This window comes from Palaemon carinicauda, chromosome 22, assembly GCF_036898095.1.
Source record: "Palaemon carinicauda isolate YSFRI2023 chromosome 22, ASM3689809v2, whole genome shotgun sequence".
NCBI classification, from domain to species: Eukaryota; Metazoa; Arthropoda; class Malacostraca; order Decapoda; family Palaemonidae; genus Palaemon; species Palaemon carinicauda.
In genome coordinates, this window is record NC_090746.1 from 90573682 (window position 1) to 90593602 (window position 19921).

Consider the following 19921-nt stretch of genomic DNA (forward strand, 5'->3'; position numbering starts at 1 on the left):
AAACCTCTCTCTAGTCACGAGGTTCATCCAGGGCAATATGAACGTGTCAGCAGATCGTCTGAGCAGAAGGAATCAGGTCATTCCCACGGAATGGACCCTCCACAAGAGTGTGTGCAACAGACTTTGGACCTTGTGGGGTCAACCTACCATAGATCTGTTTGCCACCTCCATGACCAAGAGACTTCCTCTGTTTTGTTCTCCTGTTCCAGACCCTGCAGCAGTTCATGTGGATGCCTTTCTACTGAACTGGTCCCATCTCGACCTGTACGCATTCCCTCCGTTCAAGATAATCAACAAGGTTCTGCAGAAATTCGTCTCGCACGAAGGGACACGGCTGACGCTGGTTGCTCCCCTTTGGCCTGCAAGAGAATGGTTCACAGAGGTACTACAATGGCTAGTAGACTTCCCCAGGACTCTACCTCTAAGAGTGGACCTTCTACGTCAACCTCACGTAGACAGGTTACATCCAAACCTCCACGCTCTTCAACTGACTGCCTTCAGACTGTCGAAAGATTCGCTAGAGCTCGAGGCTTTTCGAAGGAGGCAGCCAGGGCTATTGCCAGAGCAAGGAGGGTTTCCACTCGTAGGGTCTACCAGTCTAAGTGGGAGGTCTTCCGAAGCTGGTGTAGAGCCAATTCAATATCCTCTACCAATACCTCTGTGACCCAAATAGCTGACTTCCTGCTTCATCTTAGAAATGAGAGATCCCTTTCAGCTCCTACGATTAAGGGATATAGGAGTATGTTGGCCTCAGTTCTCCGCCATAGAGGTTTGGACCTGTCTTCCAACAAGGACCTTCAAGACATTCTTAAGTCTTTTGAGACGTCTAAAGATCGTCGTCTTTCCACTCCAGGCTGGAATTTAGACGTAGTCTTAAGGTTCCTTATGACATCTAGGTTCGAACCTCTCCAGTCAGCTTCATTCAAGGACCTTACCCTCAAGACTCTTTTTCTCGTTTGCCTGGCAACAGCTAAAAGAGTCAGTGAGGTTCATGCCTTCAGCAAGAACATTGGTTTCACGACCGAGTCTGCTACATGTTCTTTCCAGCTTGGATTCCTAGCAAAGAACGAGCTTCCTTCACGTCCTTGGCCTAGATCGTTCGAGATACCTAGCCTTTCCAACATGGTAGGTAACGAACTTGAGAGAGTTCTTTGCCCTGTCAGAGCTCTCAAATATTATCTAAAGAGGTCTAAACCTCTCCGAGGACAGTCAGAAGCCTTATGGTGTGCCATCAAGAAACCCTCGAGACCCATGTCCAAGAATGGGCTTTCGTATTATATAAGGCTTCTGATCAGAGAAGCACATTCTCACTTAAAGGAGGAAGACCTTGCATTGCTGAAGGTAAGGACCCACGAAGTAAGAGCCGTAGCTACTTCGATGGCCTTTAATAAAAACCGTTCTCTGCAGAGTGTAATGGATGCAACCTATTGGAGGAGCAAGTCAGTGTTTGCATCTTTTATCTGAAAGATGTCCAGTCTCTTTACGAGAACTGCTACACCCTGGGACCATTCGTAGCAGCGAGTGCAGTAGTAGGTGAGGGCTCAGCCACTACATTCCCTTAATCCCATAACCTTTTTAACTTTTCTCTTGAATTCTTTTGTTGTTTTTATGGTTGTTACGGTAGGCTAAGAAGCCTTCCGCATCCTTTTGATTTGGCGGGTGGTCAATTCATTCTTGAGAAGCGCCTGGGTTAAAGGTTGTGTAGAGGTCCTTTAGTAGGGGTTGCAACCCTATATACTTTAGCACCTTGGGTTGATTCAGCCTCCAAGAGGAACGCTGCGCTCAGTAAGGAAGACGAACTTAAAAAAGAGGCAGAGTAACGGTTCAATTCGACTTCCTTACCAGGTACTTATTATTTCATTTGTTATTAGAGATAACTGTTATATGAAATGTGGGGATACTTGGCTATCCTTTAATCTTGTTCACTGGTTTTCACCCACCCCCCTGGGTGCGAATCAGCTACATGATTATCGGGTAAGTTTAATATTGAAAAATGTTATTTTCATTAGTAAAATAAATTTTTGAATATACTTACCCGATAATCATGATTTAATTGACCCTCCCTTCCTCCCCATAAAGAACCAGTGGGATCGAGGAATAATTGAGGAGGTGTCAACAAGAAGTACTTGAGTACCTGGCCACAGGTGGCGCTGTTAGTACACCCCCTTCTAGTATTGTGATAGCTGGCGTATCCCTCCTTAGATTTCTGTCGGGCAACGGAGTTGACAGCTACATGATTATCGGGTAAGTATATTCAAAAATTTATTTTACTAATGAAAATAACATATTTCTTCATGCTTGGATCATTAGGCTCTAATTCAAAGGATGATGTTAGATTAGCCTCTGTTAAAGCTACAAGACATAAGGCTTTAATTGCACCCCTGCAGATTGCATTGGTTGTGCATTTCATCTCCACTTTGCTGCACATTTTCTCATGAATTCATTGCATGCTCATATAGTTTTTGCCACCATAAAGTTCAGTGATTTGAATGGAATGCAGCACCAGATAGTGGATCAAATTGTCAGATCTAACAAATGAGCTTATGCAATTCATTGCAGACAATGTTGATCACAAAATCAAAACTTTGTAGGGAAAAAGAGCTTTTTGTGGAGTATAGATAGTTACCAGTTACCCTAAAATTGTAATGCCAAACTTAAGTCCTAAGAAATAAAGTCATTCCTTTTGATCTATTGAAGAAAGAGATAACAAAAATACATTACCAAAGTGCAAACAAACCCACTGTTGACATGAATTTTATAGAAAAAATCACTAAATCCCCAAACATTGGCAAATTGGTCTGGTCTTATGCATTATCTGTACAATAGCAGCCATCCAAAAATGATTTGCCTGAATGAATCAGATGTTTCTTGTGTATTCTCAACCCTTGAATTAATTTCTGATTATACCAAGTCCTTCAATGTCACACCAGTTGTAACATTTGTGCAACCCTTTGGTGGAAGGTGTACTCAATAATGTTATACATGGGAGTATTCCATAAAAATGAGCTTTGATGGAAGCATTAAATATCTCATGGAAGGTTCTGGTATTTGTGAGTTGTTGATGTATGCCGAGAACACAATTGAATATATTATGAAGCATATAATTGCAAGGGCTGTTCCTCACTGATGCTGTCCTCAACACCTTGATCTTTTTAGAGACACTATTATAATTATTATTATTATTATTATTATTATTATTATTATTACTTGTTAAGCTACAACCCTAGTTGGAAAAGCAGGATGCTATAAGGCCAGTGCCTCCAACAGGGAAAATAGCCCAGTGAGAAGAGGAAACAAGGAAAAATAAAATATTTTAAGAACAGTAACAACATTGAAATTAATATTTCCTATATAAACTATAAAAACTTTAACAAAACAAGCGGAAGAGAAGTTAGATAGAATAGTGTGCCTTAGTGTACCCTCAAGCAAGAGAAGTCTAACCCAAGACACAGGAAGACCATGGTACAGAGGCTATGGCACTACCCAAGACAAGAGAACATTGGTTTGATTTTGGAGTGTCTTTCTCCTAGAAGGGCTGCTTACCATAGCTAAAGAGTCTCTTCTACCCTTACCAAGAGGAAGTATTCACTGAACAGTTACAGTGCAGTAGTTAACTCCTTGATTGAAGAAAATTTTTTTTGTAATCTCAGTGTTGTCAAGTATGCCAATAACATTGCTTGATGATTATGAAGACAAACCTAGTAACGAAGGTACACACTCAATCAACATTTGACAAATATTGAGCTTCAATAAGCATCTGCACTTTATGATGAACTGATGGATAGAAAATATGCAGAGGATAATAATAAGTTTGATGGTCTTCAAAAACTCTGTGAACAGATAAGTAATCAAAAGAATGACTGTAAAAATAAATTTACAGCTGCTTTCTGGCTATTTTATATAGACATAGGGGATATCTTGAAAATGTTCTTCATAGCCAAACATATGTCAGGCATGATTCTCTACTTTGCAGCATCAGGGAATAATGACTATGCAAAGTCAGTGCATCTTTATCTCCAGAAAATGAATAACCTATAAGTTGAACAAGTATCGATGTGTAGTAAGAAATCTAGCGGAGATCTTACCCTCTCAAGAGGGGTGACGGAACAGTAGAGATTTACATGGAAACCACCCTTACCGACATGTGTTGAATTCAACAGGGCTATGCTGGTTTTAATAGGAGTGCAGACTACTTGAGGTCAAAACAAATTTATGACAAAATCAAAAGATGTACATCACATACAAGATACAAAAATATTGCTCACTGCATTACAAACACAAGACATTTGGTGTCCACAAGGAACTAACCAACATCATAACTGGATATAAAGTGAGACCAGATGCTGCCAAAGAATTGGTATATCCATCATAGTTTCAATGACAGACAAGTCCCCATTTGACTACTAATTTGAGAAGGATAATTATCCTATCACACAAAGCTTTTAAACATCTGTAAGTGTCTGTTGGAAACAAGTCCAGATAGACCCTTAGCTTCTCTTACAGAGACTAATTGTCGCTTCTATAAGGAGAGATGATTCATCATTGTTCAAATAGGAATTATGCTGTTATCCAGCTTAGCTTCATTATTTAACTGCCCCTCCAATCTCTTTCAACAACCAAAACATTTACTTATACCAGCTGGGTTATGGTTACAGATATACGACAACAGCCAGAAGGACTAGTTTAGTATATTCTTGGTGAGGGCTCAGTAAACTTTATACTGACTTATGTTAGGAATAAGTATGGCAGTGCAGTTGTGTTTTTTAATTGGTAGACTGAATCCTCAACCAAAGATATGACCCAACAAAGGCAAGTTAAAGGGAATCCTGGTCCAAAGATATTGTCCACAAAAAAACATGAAGCTCATAGTGAATAAAAGTATCTATCTATCAAATCATGGCAATAACCAGACTTTCCTTGAAATACTAAAAAGCTGTGAAAAGCTACAGTAGCAAGTCTATGACACTCATATAGCCTAGACAGGTACTGATCTTGTAAAAAAACAACTTTCCAATTTGCTAATGCTGTACATATTGTCCTTGTTGATGACATTTATACTAGTACGTTGTTACCACTTAAAGCTAGTCACATCCTATATTATTCATTCCTGAGCAAGCCTAAGACTATCACAACTAAGCATGGGGTCTGGGTGATCAAGTAATTCTAAAACACTCCCTACCTGTGAATTTGAAGATTTTAGTTTATGAGGCACAATGATGGGGTCAAGACTGGAAATAAAATTCAAATGTAATACTGTACAACTGATGAGTCTTATACAAATCAGCAGATCGCTGAATTTTAGAAGTTTAAAGGATTAAACAGGAGCTTGGATTGCAAGTCTTTTCCTGAATCTCAGACAATAATGTATCTGTTCTATCCACCACACTGAGGGATATAAAGTTCTCGAAAGTACAGTATCTATTTCTGCAGATTTGGTGGATAAAGAAGTTTCCAAACTTATGTTGCCCTACTTATTAGGGTATTTATCATCCCTAAGATTACGTAAGATTTGAAAAGGAGATGATTTCTCACTTTCAAGGTTTGCCTCCAAGTTTTCTTTCTCTTCATCTTCCTGTATTGTGGGTTAAACTGATTTAAGAAAGTGAGAATCATTTGATTTATCAGTGTGATTATTATATCATGAGGTGCTGCTGAGCATGTGCACAAAGGACACATTAGCCTACATTTACTATGCTAGAGTTACTGTGTGATGAGCTAGCAGTGGAACTTGTAAGTGAACAGTATTCTCTGTTAACTGAAACAGGATGAAAACAATCAACTCTAGTTGAAACTTCATTCACCCAATTAGAATTTAAAGAAGTCATACGATATGTCAAGCTATTCAATTAAGTATATGAGGTGCTTAAGAATTGCTTAATCTAGGAATCGAGGGATATAATGATCAGACTACCAACTCGTTTTTCTGTCTTACAATCTAGTTCGTCTGATATAGTGATGAGTATTGCGGCTTGCAAGGGTTTAGCAGCAGAAGGATCTAGAGTATTAAAGAATTTGTGGCTCTTTGAGAGGCTTGTGACTCTTTCAAAACCTTCACTGAAAAAACACTATTAACAATAGATTTAATTTGGGAAGGGAGATAGGTTAGGTTTAGCATCAGGCCGGTATGACTAGTTACCTCTTTTAAGAGAAAATTTACCTGTGTTCTGAACTTTAACAAAGAAAACTAGCGATGTCAAAAGCTTATGAAGCTCATCACTACCAAAAGTTGGCTGATTATGCGAAGTGTCTAAAAGTGAACGTGTGTCATTGTTGTATCATCCATGCTATAATCAACTAGCTTAGTCTTTCCTGGCTTTTCCCCTGAACTAAAAACAAGTTTTCTTTGTGCTTTAAGTTTTTAACAGTATTGTCCCCAGCACAATACACAAAGAAAATACAGATCATGATCTCAGAGAAATAATTCCCTTGCACACTCCACACAATAGTTGCTAATAAAACCAGGTGAAGACATCTTATGATTCAGTAATAAGTAAATGATCATTTTGGGTCCCCCAATTGATTTTGGCATCCCCAATTGATTTTGGGGCTCCTCCAAGTGATTTCGGGCATCCCTAAGTGGTTTTGCGGCTTCCCCAATTGATTTGGGACGTCCCCAATATATTTTGCGCTCCTCCAATTGATTTTAGGGCTCCCCAATTGATTTTGCGGCTCCCTCAATTGATTTGGGTCGTCTCCAAATGATTTTGGAGCTCCCTAATTGATTTGGGGCATCAATTAATTTTGGGGGTCCCCAATTGATTTTAGGGCACCCCTATTTATATGGGGTTCTCCCCAATTGATTTTGAGGCTTCCCAAATGATTTTGGGACACCCTCAATTGATTTGGATGTCTCCAAATTATTTTGGGGCTCCCTCAATTGATTTTTGGGGCTCCCCAAGTGATTTTGAACATCCCTAAGTGGTTTTGCAGCCTCCCCAATTGATTTGGGACGTCCCCAATATATTTTGATCTCCCCGATTGATTTTAGGGCTCCCAATAGATTTTGGGCTCCCTCAATTGATTTGGGCTCCCCAATTAATTTTGGCACTCCTAAATTGATTTTGGAACTCCCAATTAATTTGGGCCATCTCCAATTGATTTTGGGGCTCCCTCAATTGATTTGGGGCATCCCCAATTGATTTTGGGGCCTTCCCCAAGTAATATGGGTCTTCCCTCATCGGTTTTGGGCTCCCTCAATTGATTTTGGGGCTCCCACAGTTGATTTGAGGCTCCCAAAATTGATTTTGGGGCTCCTCCAATTGATTTTGGGGCTCCTCTAATTGATTTTGTGGCTCCTCCAAATGATTTTGTGCTCCCCCAATTGATTTTGGAGCATCCCCAATTGATTTTGGAGCTCCCCAATTGATGTGGAGGTCCTGCAATTGATTTTGGGTCCTCAATTGATTTTGGGGCTCCCCAATTGAATTTGGGGCACCCCTATTGATATGGGGTTGTCCCCAATTGATTTTGAGTCTTCCCAAATGATTTTGGGGACCCTCAATTGATATGGGCCGTCTCCAAATGATTTTGGGGCTACCCAATTGATTTTGGCTTTCCAATTGATTTTGGGGCTCTTCAATTGATTTTGGGGCTCCCCCAAGTGATTTCGGGCATCCCTAAGTGGTTTTGTGGCCCCCCCAATTGATTTGGGATGTCTCCAATATTTGTCCTCCCCTAGTTGATTTTAGGGCTCCCTCAATTGATTTTGGGGCTCCTTCAATTGATTTTGGGGCTCCCTAATTGATTTTGGGGCTCCCCAATGGATTTAGGGGCTCCCCAATGGATTTAGGGGCTCCCCAATGGATTTAGGGGCTCCCCAATGGATTTAGGGGCTCCCTCAATTCATTTGGGGCATCTCCAAATGGTTTGGGGCTTCCCCAATCCCAATTGATTTTGACGCACCCCTATTCATATGGGGTTGTCCCCAATTGATTTTGAGGCTTCCCAAGTGATTTTGGGGTTCCCTCAATTGATTTTGGGGTGTCTCCAAATGATTTTGGGGCATCCCCAATTGATTTGGGGTATCCCCAATTGATTTTGGGGCTCTTCAATAGATTTTGGGGCTCCCCAAGTGATTTCGGGCATCCACAAGTGGTTTTGCAAGTCCCCCAATTGATTTGGGATGTCCCAGTATTATTTGGGCTCTCCAAATTGATTTTAGGGCTCCCTTAATTGATTTTGGGGCTCCCTCAATTGATTTCGCCGCCCCCAATTTATTTGTGGCATCTCAAATTGATTTTGGTGCTCTCCCAATATATCTTGTGGTTCCCTAATTGATTTTGGGCATCCCCAATTGATATGGGGCTCCCTCAATTGATTTTGGGGGCTCCCTCATTATATTTTGGGCCTCTCCCAATTGATTTGGGGCATCCCCAATTCAATTTGGGACTCTCCCTTTTAATTTGGGGTGTCCTCAATTTATTTTGGTGCTACCCCAATAAATTTGGGTCGTCCCCAATTGATTTTTGGGCTACCCCAATAAATTTGGGTCGTCCCCAATTTATTTTTGGGCTACCCCAATTGATTTAGGGCATCCCCAATTTATTTTGGGGCTATCTCAATTGATTTTGAGGCATCCCCAACTTATTTTGGGGCTTCCCCAATTGATTCGGGGCTCCCCAATTTATTTTGGATTGCCCCCAATTGATTTGTTGCATCTCCTATTGATTTTGGGCTTCCACAATTGATTTGGCGCTCCCCAATTGATTTTGAGCACCCCCAATTGATTTGGGGTCCCCTCCAATTCATTTGGGGGACCCTCCCCCAGTTGATTTTGAGGCTCCTCCAATTCATTTGGGGCTCCTCCAATTCATTTGGGGCTTCCCCAATTGATTTTTGGGTTCTCTAATTGATTTGGGCATCCCCAATTGATTGATTGATTAATTTGAAGTTTTTTGGCATCCTGACATCGAAGGTCATTGACGCTGACATCGTTTATTATAAATAAAGATTGAAAGAATATTCAATTAAATCCAGAGAAGTAAATATGTTATAAAAGTTAAATAGCCTTAAGAATACCTGCTTCTGATAAAAATCTAAAAATGCCAATAGAAGTAAATATGTTATAAAATTTGAATAGCATTAACCTACTTGTGATGTAAATTTTAAAATTCCACTAGCATTGTACGACACATCATATCCAAGGATATTGGGAAGGATGAACCTGCCATCTTCACCACGAGCCTCGAACGGATATCTATTTCTTTCAGTGCTATAACTTGGGCATTCAGTCAACCAATGCCTCACTGTCAAGGGTATCAAACAGTCGTCGCAATATGGTTGGTTTTGGCCAGCCAGCAGAAACTTTTGCGTCATTCGAGTGTGACCAATGCGGAAACGACAAAGAGTAGTCTCCCATTTTCGGGGCATCCCATCATACCTCCAAGGGGATATAGCAATCGATATTTCTCTCAATTTATTTTCGCTTAAACTATCCCAATGCTGTTGCCAATTGTTATAAATAGAATTCTTAATTGCTGGTAAAAAGTCATCACAAAGAATGGGAGTCCTTCTTGGTAGCAACTTGGTTGCAGCACTCTCTGCCAGTGAATCTGCCTCTTCATTTCCAGACTCACCTACGTGTGCCGGAACCCAGCAAAATTGAACTGTTTTATCTCTTAGGCCAATAATTAGAAGCCGCTGTAAAATCTTTAAAATTAAAGGGTTGCGAGAATTAAAACCTTCTAAAGCTTGAAGGACATTTCTTGAATCACTGAATGGTAAAATTGCCCTCTTTTAACGCTATTTTCTCAATAGCGGTTAGTATGCCATATAATTCAGCAGTAAATATGGAAGATATTGAAGGAAGTGCACCTTTACAGTTAAAAGAACTACTATATACTCCAAATCCAGCGCCAGCATTGGATTTGGACCCATCGGTATATATAAAAGTTGATTCCTTATGTTCTTCAACATCTTCCATAAAAAGAGACCTAGCTTCTGATTCAGTCATGTTTTTTTTTTAGCACCAATAAAATATTTACAGAAAGATATCTCTGGTAATTTCCACAGAGGGGTTGATGGTATCTTAAATGGAAGTACCTTGCCTCTAATTTGATCAAGACTGTTTAATAATGCTTTTACTCGAAACCCATAAGGTTGAGGAGATTTTGGGTGCAACTCAAAGTATGTTGACTTCTTTACAAGGCTTGCATTCTGAAAAGCTAAAGAGTTGGGAAGTCTTTGTAACCTAAACCAATACCGAATAATGGAAGACATGGTCTAGAGGTAACTCTCCAGCATCAACAAGGAGACTTGGGATAGGTGAGGTTCTAAATGCTCCTGTGGACAATCTGATACCAGCATGATGTATTAAATCTAATATCTTTAATTGGCTTGGGGTGGCTGAGGTGTATATTTCACACCCATAACTAATTTGGGAAAAAATTAAGGCCTTGTATAATTTTGAAATAGTTCTACATTCTGCCCCCATGATGTATGGGACAATACTTTTTAAAGATTCAATGCCTCAAGACATTTAGCTTTTAACACCTTTAAGTGTGGAACCCATGTCAACATACAATCGAAAATCAATCCTAAAAATTTAGCTTCACCTACACATGGGATCCGTTGACCTTTCATGTATATACCGGGTCTGGATGTACTCCCTGGATACGACAGAAATGTACAATAGTAGTTTTGCTTGTTGAAAACTTAAACCTATTCATATCAGCCCACTGAATAATTTTGTCCATTGCGAGTTGTTTTCTCTCAACCATTGCCATTCTAGCTCCAGCAAATGATATGGAGAGATCATCTACAAATAGTGTTGAGAGAACATCCCGGGGAATGACTGAGGATATCCCATTAATTGCTAGTGCAAACAGGGTTACACTCAGCACACTACCCTGAGAGACTCCCTCTTCCTGACATTTACTCTGATAGTTTCCCCCTTCTCACTTGAAAAACTCTATGTTAAAGAAATGATTGGATAAAGAGTGGTAGCTCTCCTCTTAATCCAAATTCATGAATGGTTTTAAGGATACCATATCTGCATGCAGTATCATATGCATTTTCAAGGTAAAAAATGACTGTCCCATGGTGTCTGATCATAATAATAATAATGATAACAATAAATCATAATTGATAATAATAATAATGAAAGAAAATTATAATAATAATAGAAACCAAAACAATTTTATAACATATTCTATACTCATGTGATGTTCGTATTTTCATATTAATCAGACCAGCTCCGTAAAAGTCGAGTTTGACTTATGGATTGGTTGATCTCCTCCTTTTAAAAAAAATAATATCAATTCCCGTACTGGATAGAAGTACAGTAATACTATTTACATGGACAAATTTGAGAAGAATAATTCTTCTTCCTTGGATCATTTTGGGGAGATAAAATAGCAGATCAGCTAAGCATAAAAAAGTCAAATGTGTCCAAATGAATGGTCACTTCATCTGCTAGTATGTCCAGAACTTTGGAAGGAGTTGGGTCTCCCAAACGTAGACTTGTTTGCAAACTCATTGAAGAAGATGGATTTATTTGGTTCACCATGGAAGGTAAATGCCCTTTTTCCATACTGGATAAATCTGGATTTTTTACAGGTGATAAAAAGTTCAGGACTTGAAAATAGGAGGGTGGTGCTGATAACTACTCTATATTTTAACGGCAAAGGGAATGATTCACAGATCTGTGGTCCTCTTAGACAACCAATTTTGAAGGTAATGCTGCTAAACCCATAAGAGCTATATCTGATCCACTGGAGTTTATCCACTGTATTCTTAGAAGCAAAGGGCTTTTGAGGTACTTAGGTTGGCAATCATAGGTTCCAAAATACAGTCTACTATTGTTATATACTGTATAATAACAGTTGATTGTTCATTTTGACTGGTGTAAATCAAGAAATATATCAGTTACTAGCACTAGTTTGGGTGATCTGTTTAATTTTTTTTACTTTTCCTTTGCTATGCCAAGAAACTTTCAATGTTAGCCATTTAACATATAAATCTATGCTGAATTATGTGCTTAAGCATCTGGAATTAGATTTGTCTGTATCGGGTATTGAAGCAAGAGTTTTTAGGTCTTTTAATATTGAGAGACACCTTAGCCAAATATGTTTTTTAGATTTAGGCATATTATTACAATATTTAAAAAGTTGATGTTTTGAACCTTCGGCAAGCTTTCCCTTAACATCTTACCGCTGAAATTTTATTTCTGTGTACTTAGATATCAGTAAAATGAGCAATGTCTTTTATAGTAGGCTTTTGGGATCATAATTTTATTTTATCTTTTGTGTAATTTCTTGGCTAAAATATATCAATAAGACTAAACGTTAGCAACAATTTTTTCATATTCCTTCTTTACAAAAGGAAGTGGTCATTAGTTCAGAGAATAGTTCTTATCAAATGGTAAGAGCTGTTCTATATTATTTGGTCAAAACTACAGGCATTAGAAGTAATGGGCCTAATTTTATTAGAGATATTAGTATTCTACCACAACCTCTGTCCAAGAATGTAATATTCTGGTCCCAAAAGCTCACAAACTATTGGATCCAAATCTAGTGAAAGGTTTGAATATTTGGGTTCTTGATATAAGAAGTGCAGCTAGATCTCAAAATTTAAAAAAAAGATATATCTTTGAAAAGCTCAGTGACATACTAAATCAGTTTTGGCAAAATATTATCTTGAAAAGTCCTGGTTTATGTACTACGATTGTTAGGCTTTAGGGCCTTTACTGGCTACTGGGGATGTTGTCTAATAACATTGTGAATGAACTTTGCTAGTTTGGTAGATTTATGATTTCAGTCTACTAGTTTTTCAAATTTAATTTGTTTGTATTTGGAAATTATGTGTGTAGGTCCATCATGATAAAGTTTTTTTTATCTATAAATAATTAGGTGAAAACAAAATATTTAGAAATGTCAGTCTACAGTAGAGAGTTACTTGAAATCCTAGATTAAGGTAAGTAAGACATTATTTAGTTGATTAATTAGAATTAATGCCCTATTGCTTTCCTTCATTGGCTACCCACCACCATTAGAATGTGGGAGTCAGGAATGTGAACTTCAGGGGAATTTTGTATAAAATCATGGAATTTTAATGATAAATATTTTTCTATACTCACTCGATGATCATATAAATGCCCAACCTCCTCCCCACTGACTATTGGCATCAAGAGGATAGGGAATTATTTCTACTCAGAGACTGGAGAAGGCTATGCCACATGCACAGCATATTATTATCAGTAGATGCTAGCTGAAATTTTTCCCTTATAAAGGGGTAACATTGACATACAAAGCCTCTGGAGAGAAATGATGTTATTATTGAAATTCCATTATTCCTCATTTCCGTTGTTTGAATATTAAAGGAAATCACAGGTTATTCATTCACTGTTTATTGCAAATGTTATGTAATAACTATTTCCTTACCAAACTCTGTTATTTTTTCATTGTAAATTGGAGACACTGTCTTGTATCATTTCTCTGAAAATTGTATAATATTGTTTAACACAAAATTCATTTCAGGTTTCCCGTGGGCTTGACTGGGCAATTTTCTCTGATATAGTGAAGCAGGAGATCATGCATAGCCAAGCTTGGGTCATGTTACCCTTTCTTCCCTACTCGTGTGTTTGTTATCACCTTCTCTTTGCAACTCACCAATGGCCTAAGATTCAGTTTCCTACCCAGATATCAGAGGTAAGTAGTTTACATTATCTGCAGATGTGCTTTTCAAATTTATGCAGAAAAAATTCTTATAGCTAAATATCTTTGTTTATTTGGTAGCATCTGTGCACAAATTATTTTTGGAACACTTATTTGATTACTGGATAGTGCTGCCACAAGCATCACTTTGCCTATTTTTGAAAATTCAATTAGATCCAGATTTGTGTTGACATTGATTATTTTGACACCTATAGTGGCAGAATAAACCATTGCATAATAGAACAACCCAATATATGTTTATATTTGGTGAGGATATTGAACCTAAGAACAATGTTGAAGATCCTTTTGGTTAAGTGCTATCATATCATCTTATCTCAACCTGTCCCATGTAGTATTCCATATTGTGGGGGTGGAGGTTTGTCTTTGATACGACATGGATGATCCAGAAATAGTAGACCAGAGGTCGTTGAATTCATGCAATCAGAATTATGCCGAAAGGTGTGAAGATTGATAAATCACTGAAATTATTGATACTATTTGCATGACATTTTAATTGTTTTATTATAAAGTCATTTATTTATTTCTGTTTTTTTTTTTTAGAATTAATTATTCATCATTAACCATACTCCCATTGGCATCAATGACCATTGATGACGATGACAGATAATCAACAATCATTCATTCTTCTGATTGTTAGGCATTTACTTACTGAATGTACCAGTCTTGTGGATAGCAGAGAATAATTCCTCTCTGAGGCTCGTAATGAAGATGGCAGGTACATCCTCGCAAAGATTCTTGGAGGAAATATTTTGTATAATGCCAGTGGCATTTTTAAGTTTATATTGGAAGCTGGCCTTCTTACTCGTTTTTAAATATATTAAATTTTAAACTTTTTATAGCTAAGTTATGTATTAATTTCTTTTTTTTTTCTAGTTTTATATCAAGTTATCAATTGTGTGTTAAGCATACTCTAATCAGTATCAATGACCACTGATGTTATGATGCGAGATAATTACCAATCATTTATTCATTATAAACAATCCAGAACCACTGTTCCCCTTAAGAGCAAATTGGCTACTACAATCTACAAATATCAGAATGAACCTAATTCAACCAAGTCTCATTCCTCTGCCTTGAATCATAAAGTAAACATGAATATGTTTTCATAATATTTTCTGTATCAAAAACATATAACTAGTCAACTAGTCATAAACAACAAGCCTTGGAACATATTCAAAGGAAAGGATGTTTTTATACTTTATATACTGATGGCTCCAAATCTTGCAGTATTTTCAGACAAAACAAGTTGGCTATCATTACCTAGTAAAGCCTCAACATTGATGTTTGAACAATCCGTGATTTTATTAGCAATTGACATTATTAAAAGAAGATACAGTGAATTATAAGTTTGTCATTTATTCTGCTTCAGGAAGTCTTAGAGTCCCTAAAATGTTATGCTCATACAAACCAAATTGTATTACAAATTAGAGAGGTCCATAAAAAACTATTCTTTAGGGATGAATGTTGACATATGTAGGATTCGTGCCCATGTTGGGGTTGTTAGTAATGAAAAAGTAGATGCTGCTTTAAAGTTAGCTATAGGTCTACCATGTGTTATTAAACTATCTGCTAAGAACTATATAACTATCATCAAGCATTTTATAGTAAGAAAATGGCAAATAATATGGAATAATGAACCAAAGAATAATAAAATGAAACAAATAGAACCAATCATTTCTCCATGGGAATCAGCATGTCAAAGTGTTAAGAGGATGGAAGTAATTTTAGCAAGATTATATATTAGTTATACAAAATTAACCCATAACTTTTAAATGGACACACCTCATGGAAGATATCCCCAAGTGCATTGAGTATGACCTTATTTTAACTATCCAACATATGTTTTGTAAATGTGTTGTTTTTAAAACAGCTTATCTGATTCTGAGTATTTTTCTGTTTTTAAGATTTAATGTTGTCAAGCTACAGATTAAATAGAGCATTATTTGATATCTTTATCATAGGTTTTAATGTCTAACTTATTTTTTATCATTAAGATTTTATATATATATTTTATCTCCCAAATTTATTCCGGCCAATTATGTAAGAGTTAAGTTTGGCTCATCGGGCTGGTCAATCTGTATCCCTTTATAACAGCATACTTTTATAGAATTATCCAAAAAACCAAATTGCAATCTGGAGGCCAAGTAACATGTGTTTGACCAAATATAGTGATAAGAAAATGGAAGATAAAGGTATATGATATAACTGTGCATTAGTATTTCCATACACCACCATATAATCCAAATACTGTACTGTATTGCATTAGAAGGGTAGGTTTATTACAAGAAAAGTAAACAGGTTTTTTTAGTTAAGGGTAGATTTTAACATTTAACCAGCTTTGAGTAGGAAGGAATATGAATGCTATGGGAGTTTCATAGAAATAAAATCTATGTAATAAGCTCTGGGATACTCTACAGATGTTTTTATATTTTGTCTTTATTTCAGATGAATCAGAAAGTGACAAAAACGTGTAGCCTTTTGACATCCATGGTCAATGAGATGAGCCCTGCAGCAAGAGCATTTGCTGATAATGTAGCGCTTGTTCAAGACATTCTTCCGTTTCTTTTACAGATCATTCAACCAAACCTTCGTCCTGTAAGTAAACCTTTATATTTGTTTATATAAACTATGATTATGTGGACCTCTGACGTACATTACTTACTATTTATTTATTCATTGTTATGGCTTTAATATCAAAGTTAACTGAATATACATCACAATAACCTATGCTATCAGAATACTATTCCTTAAGTGGATTTTATTGTCTAATATAAATATAGGTAATACCTTTTGTTGGGTATTTAATAGATCAATGAGTGCTCAAAAAGGCTTATTTTATTAACAAGCATTCCCTGTCTTTGCAATTTGAAATACGGTATGTCACTTATTGAGTTAAGGAACTATCATTAAAGACTCCAAAATTTTTATTTCCTTGAAATGTATTAACTTTACCTTGTTACACCATCTTACATTTATCATGATATTTTAATTTTGTATTTATTTTATACCCAGATATTTAATTTTTTTTTCTTTTACTCATTATTTATTTTATCACAAATCTAATGGGGGAAATATCATCATCAATTTAACATATTTACATCAGCTATTCCATTTGCAACGTTTGATGGCAAATAGGTTTTCTCTTTTCTTTTGAGTCTCGTACTGTCTACCCTAATTTTTGTCATAGGTAAGCCTTAATTTATCACCCTGTTTCAAGATTTCTTGGGCCTTCCTCCTGTTCTTTTCTCTGCCACTTCTATTACTACAGTTTTTTTTCTGACTTAGTGTTCCTTTTCCCTTCTCATCATACCTATGTGGTAGTCTCCCTTTGAAGAAAGCAGTGCTGTCCCTGTTACATATGAGTGAGAGTGACTGTTGACGACGAACTCATTTATTAAAGACCTGGTTTATGGCCAGGCAGTAGATCTCCATTGTTGGCTCTGAGCTGGAAACTTTATTCCACAACTGGCCCTTGGCTTGGTGATAGCCTTTTATGTGTGGCTCTGAACCATGTTCTCCCCCTACTGAAAAAGTTACAGCTTGTATCAAATCTAATAGATACTCTGAGAAAACGTCTCTTCTATAATGCCGAAGACTGAGGAACCCTTGGCATGGTATACAGAGTGGTAAATCCCTGAGATATTTAGACATCCAAGGTACAAAATACAGCTGGCCCTTGGTATTCGTGGGTTCTGTCTTCATGGTTTAAGTTATTCGTGGTTCAGAGATCCGTAGAATATTTAAATAAATTTTTGAGTATTACATACTGATAGAAAATATAAGTTAGAATTAGTTACAAGAAGATCTTTCTCTCTCTCTCTCTCTCTCTCTCTCTCTCTCTCTCTCTCTCTCTCTCTCAAGGAAGGTTAAGATTTTGAAATTGGATTATTGTTATTTAATTATCATATGTATGAATAAGTTTCTGGTGGAAGAATTGTTATTTCAATGAAGAAAATAAAGGAAATTAGAATTTATTTAGAATTTACGATAATTGGAAAAATCTTTATTTGTTAACGAAAAATTTGCATGTTTTAAAAGAGATGTTTTTAGAATTACTATCACGTGATGATAAGAAATGTGTTCAATTATCATACTCAAATTTTTACTTATTTTTTAGTTTGAAGCACTACGATTAACCAGGAAAGTACCCTGTATACCTTCTCTGGGAACCAGTTCAGTTAGTTCGTAAATCAAAGTTGCCAGCTTTTTTTTTTAATTTGACCACAGTGATTTTTTCACAAACTGAAGAAAAATTAGAATTAGAGTGGAACACATTTCCTATTCTTAGCTCATGCTATGTTTAAATAGATTTCCTTTTAAGAATTTTTTTTTTTTTTTTCAATTAAGAAATAAGAGATAGAGGTTATTAGTGGAAGAACATTCCAAATTCATATTGAGAGTTTTTATTCCATATCTTACAACCTTGAGTGCTCTCTTACGAGAGAATGCCTTGATGGAGTCACTCGGTTTCAGCATGGAATCTTATTCCTTGTTGAAACCTTGTGATGTGCAAGAGGGCTCTCAAACTGTGGAATATTTTTATCTTCAGTTTGGCACTTAAATCTCTTTCATGCTTTTTTTTATTGCTTATTACTACTTCTACCCCTTTCATATTTTATCAACTCTCTCTCTAAATCTTCAATGGGTGATGGCTGTGCTTGCAGTATCCCAGATAAAAATGGTTAGCTCTTATTACCAAGTAAAGCATCATTATTTACATCCAAACAATCCTGAACTAGATTAGAAATTGACATTATTAAAACAATTGAAGATAGAGTGAACCATAAGTTTGTCATTTACTGTATACTAATTCAAGAAGCCATAGAAGCCTTAAAAGGTTACACTGATCAGAACCAACTGGTGTTGAAAATTAAAGAGCTCCTTAACATTATATTCCCAATGGGTAAATATTGAAATATATTGGATTATTGTTGTTTTTTTGTGAGGAAAAATTAGATACTGCAGTTAAATCGCCAATAGATTTATCAAAACAAGTCGATAAATTACCCGTGAGAGATTATTAGCCCTCTTTAAGTGTTTCATAATAGAAAAATGGCAATGTCAGTTGAATCATGAATCTGATTGTAATAAGTTACAACAAATTAAACCAATGGTTTCACTATGGGAATCTTCAGTACAAAAATAAAGGACTGAAGTAATTTTAACAAGGTTACGTATTGGTCATACAAAATTTACAAATGGATTTTTAATGTGCGCATCTCATAAAGCAGTCCCCAGGTGCAGTGTATGTGACACTATTTTAACCATATATCATAATTTTAGCAATTGCACTGGTTCTAGAAGAGAGTGATATTTATGTTTTAGCAAAGAAAATGTTTTGATATTTTATCGGACTGAGAGTTTGTTATTAAGGTCTTGATATTTTTAAGGAATGTAAGTTTTATGGATAAGATTTAAATTCCTTTTTATCACAGTTTTTTATATTAAATTATTTTTTATATTTATTACAGTATATATTTTATTTTTTCATTTATTTGCTTTAATATAAATAATAGTTTTTCAATATTTAACTTAGCCGGTGATTATAATAGGTGCAACTCTGTTGTTCGACAGAAAACTCTAAGGTAAAATTCGCCAGCGATCGCTACACAGGTTGCGGGTGTGCCCAACAGCGCCATCTGTCGTCCAGATACCCAGTACTCAATGTAAACAAAGAACTCAATTTTCTCTCTGTCGTGCTCCCGACAAGACGTGCTTATTCGCTGTTGCTAAACTGGATTTGTTTTCACAACTAATTGGTGAAGTACACTACAGTGAACCCTCGTTTATCGCGGTAGATAGGTTCCAGTCGCGGCCGCGATAGGTGAAAATCCGCGAAGTAGTGACACCATATTTACCTATTTATTCAACATGTATATTCAGACTTTTAAAACCTTCCCTTGTACGTAGTACTGTTAACAAACTACCCTTTAATGTACAGAACATTTAATGCATGTACTACAGTACCCTAAACTAAAACAGGCACAAATAGTAAAGGTGATTTTATATCATGCATTTCCTAAACATGCTAAAAAGCACGATAAAAAATGGCAACCAATGTTTTGTTTACATTTATCTCTGATCATAATGTAGAAACAAACTGGAGGTAGAGCTTTGCTTATTACCCAGACATATTTCCCATACTTTTCCCTTAGAACTACATCACATCTTCCTACTTTAGATATATAGATATAGATAGATATATATATATATATATATATATATATATATATATATATATATATATA

General features: G+C 36.4%; 1 protein-coding gene across 1 annotated transcript in view; it reads left to right on the forward strand.

Annotated features, from left to right (window-relative positions):
• LOC137616615 (chromosome transmission fidelity protein 18 homolog) overlaps nucleotides 1–19921 on the forward strand; it is a 113245-nt gene that overhangs the window by 19525 nt on the left and 73799 nt on the right. The window contains exons 5-6 of the mRNA XM_068346520.1: nucleotides 13476–13646; nucleotides 16119–16268. Coding sequence (XP_068202621.1) covers nucleotides 13476–13646; nucleotides 16119–16268 — 321 coding nt within the window. The remainder of the gene's footprint in view (nucleotides 1–13475; nucleotides 13647–16118; nucleotides 16269–19921) is intronic.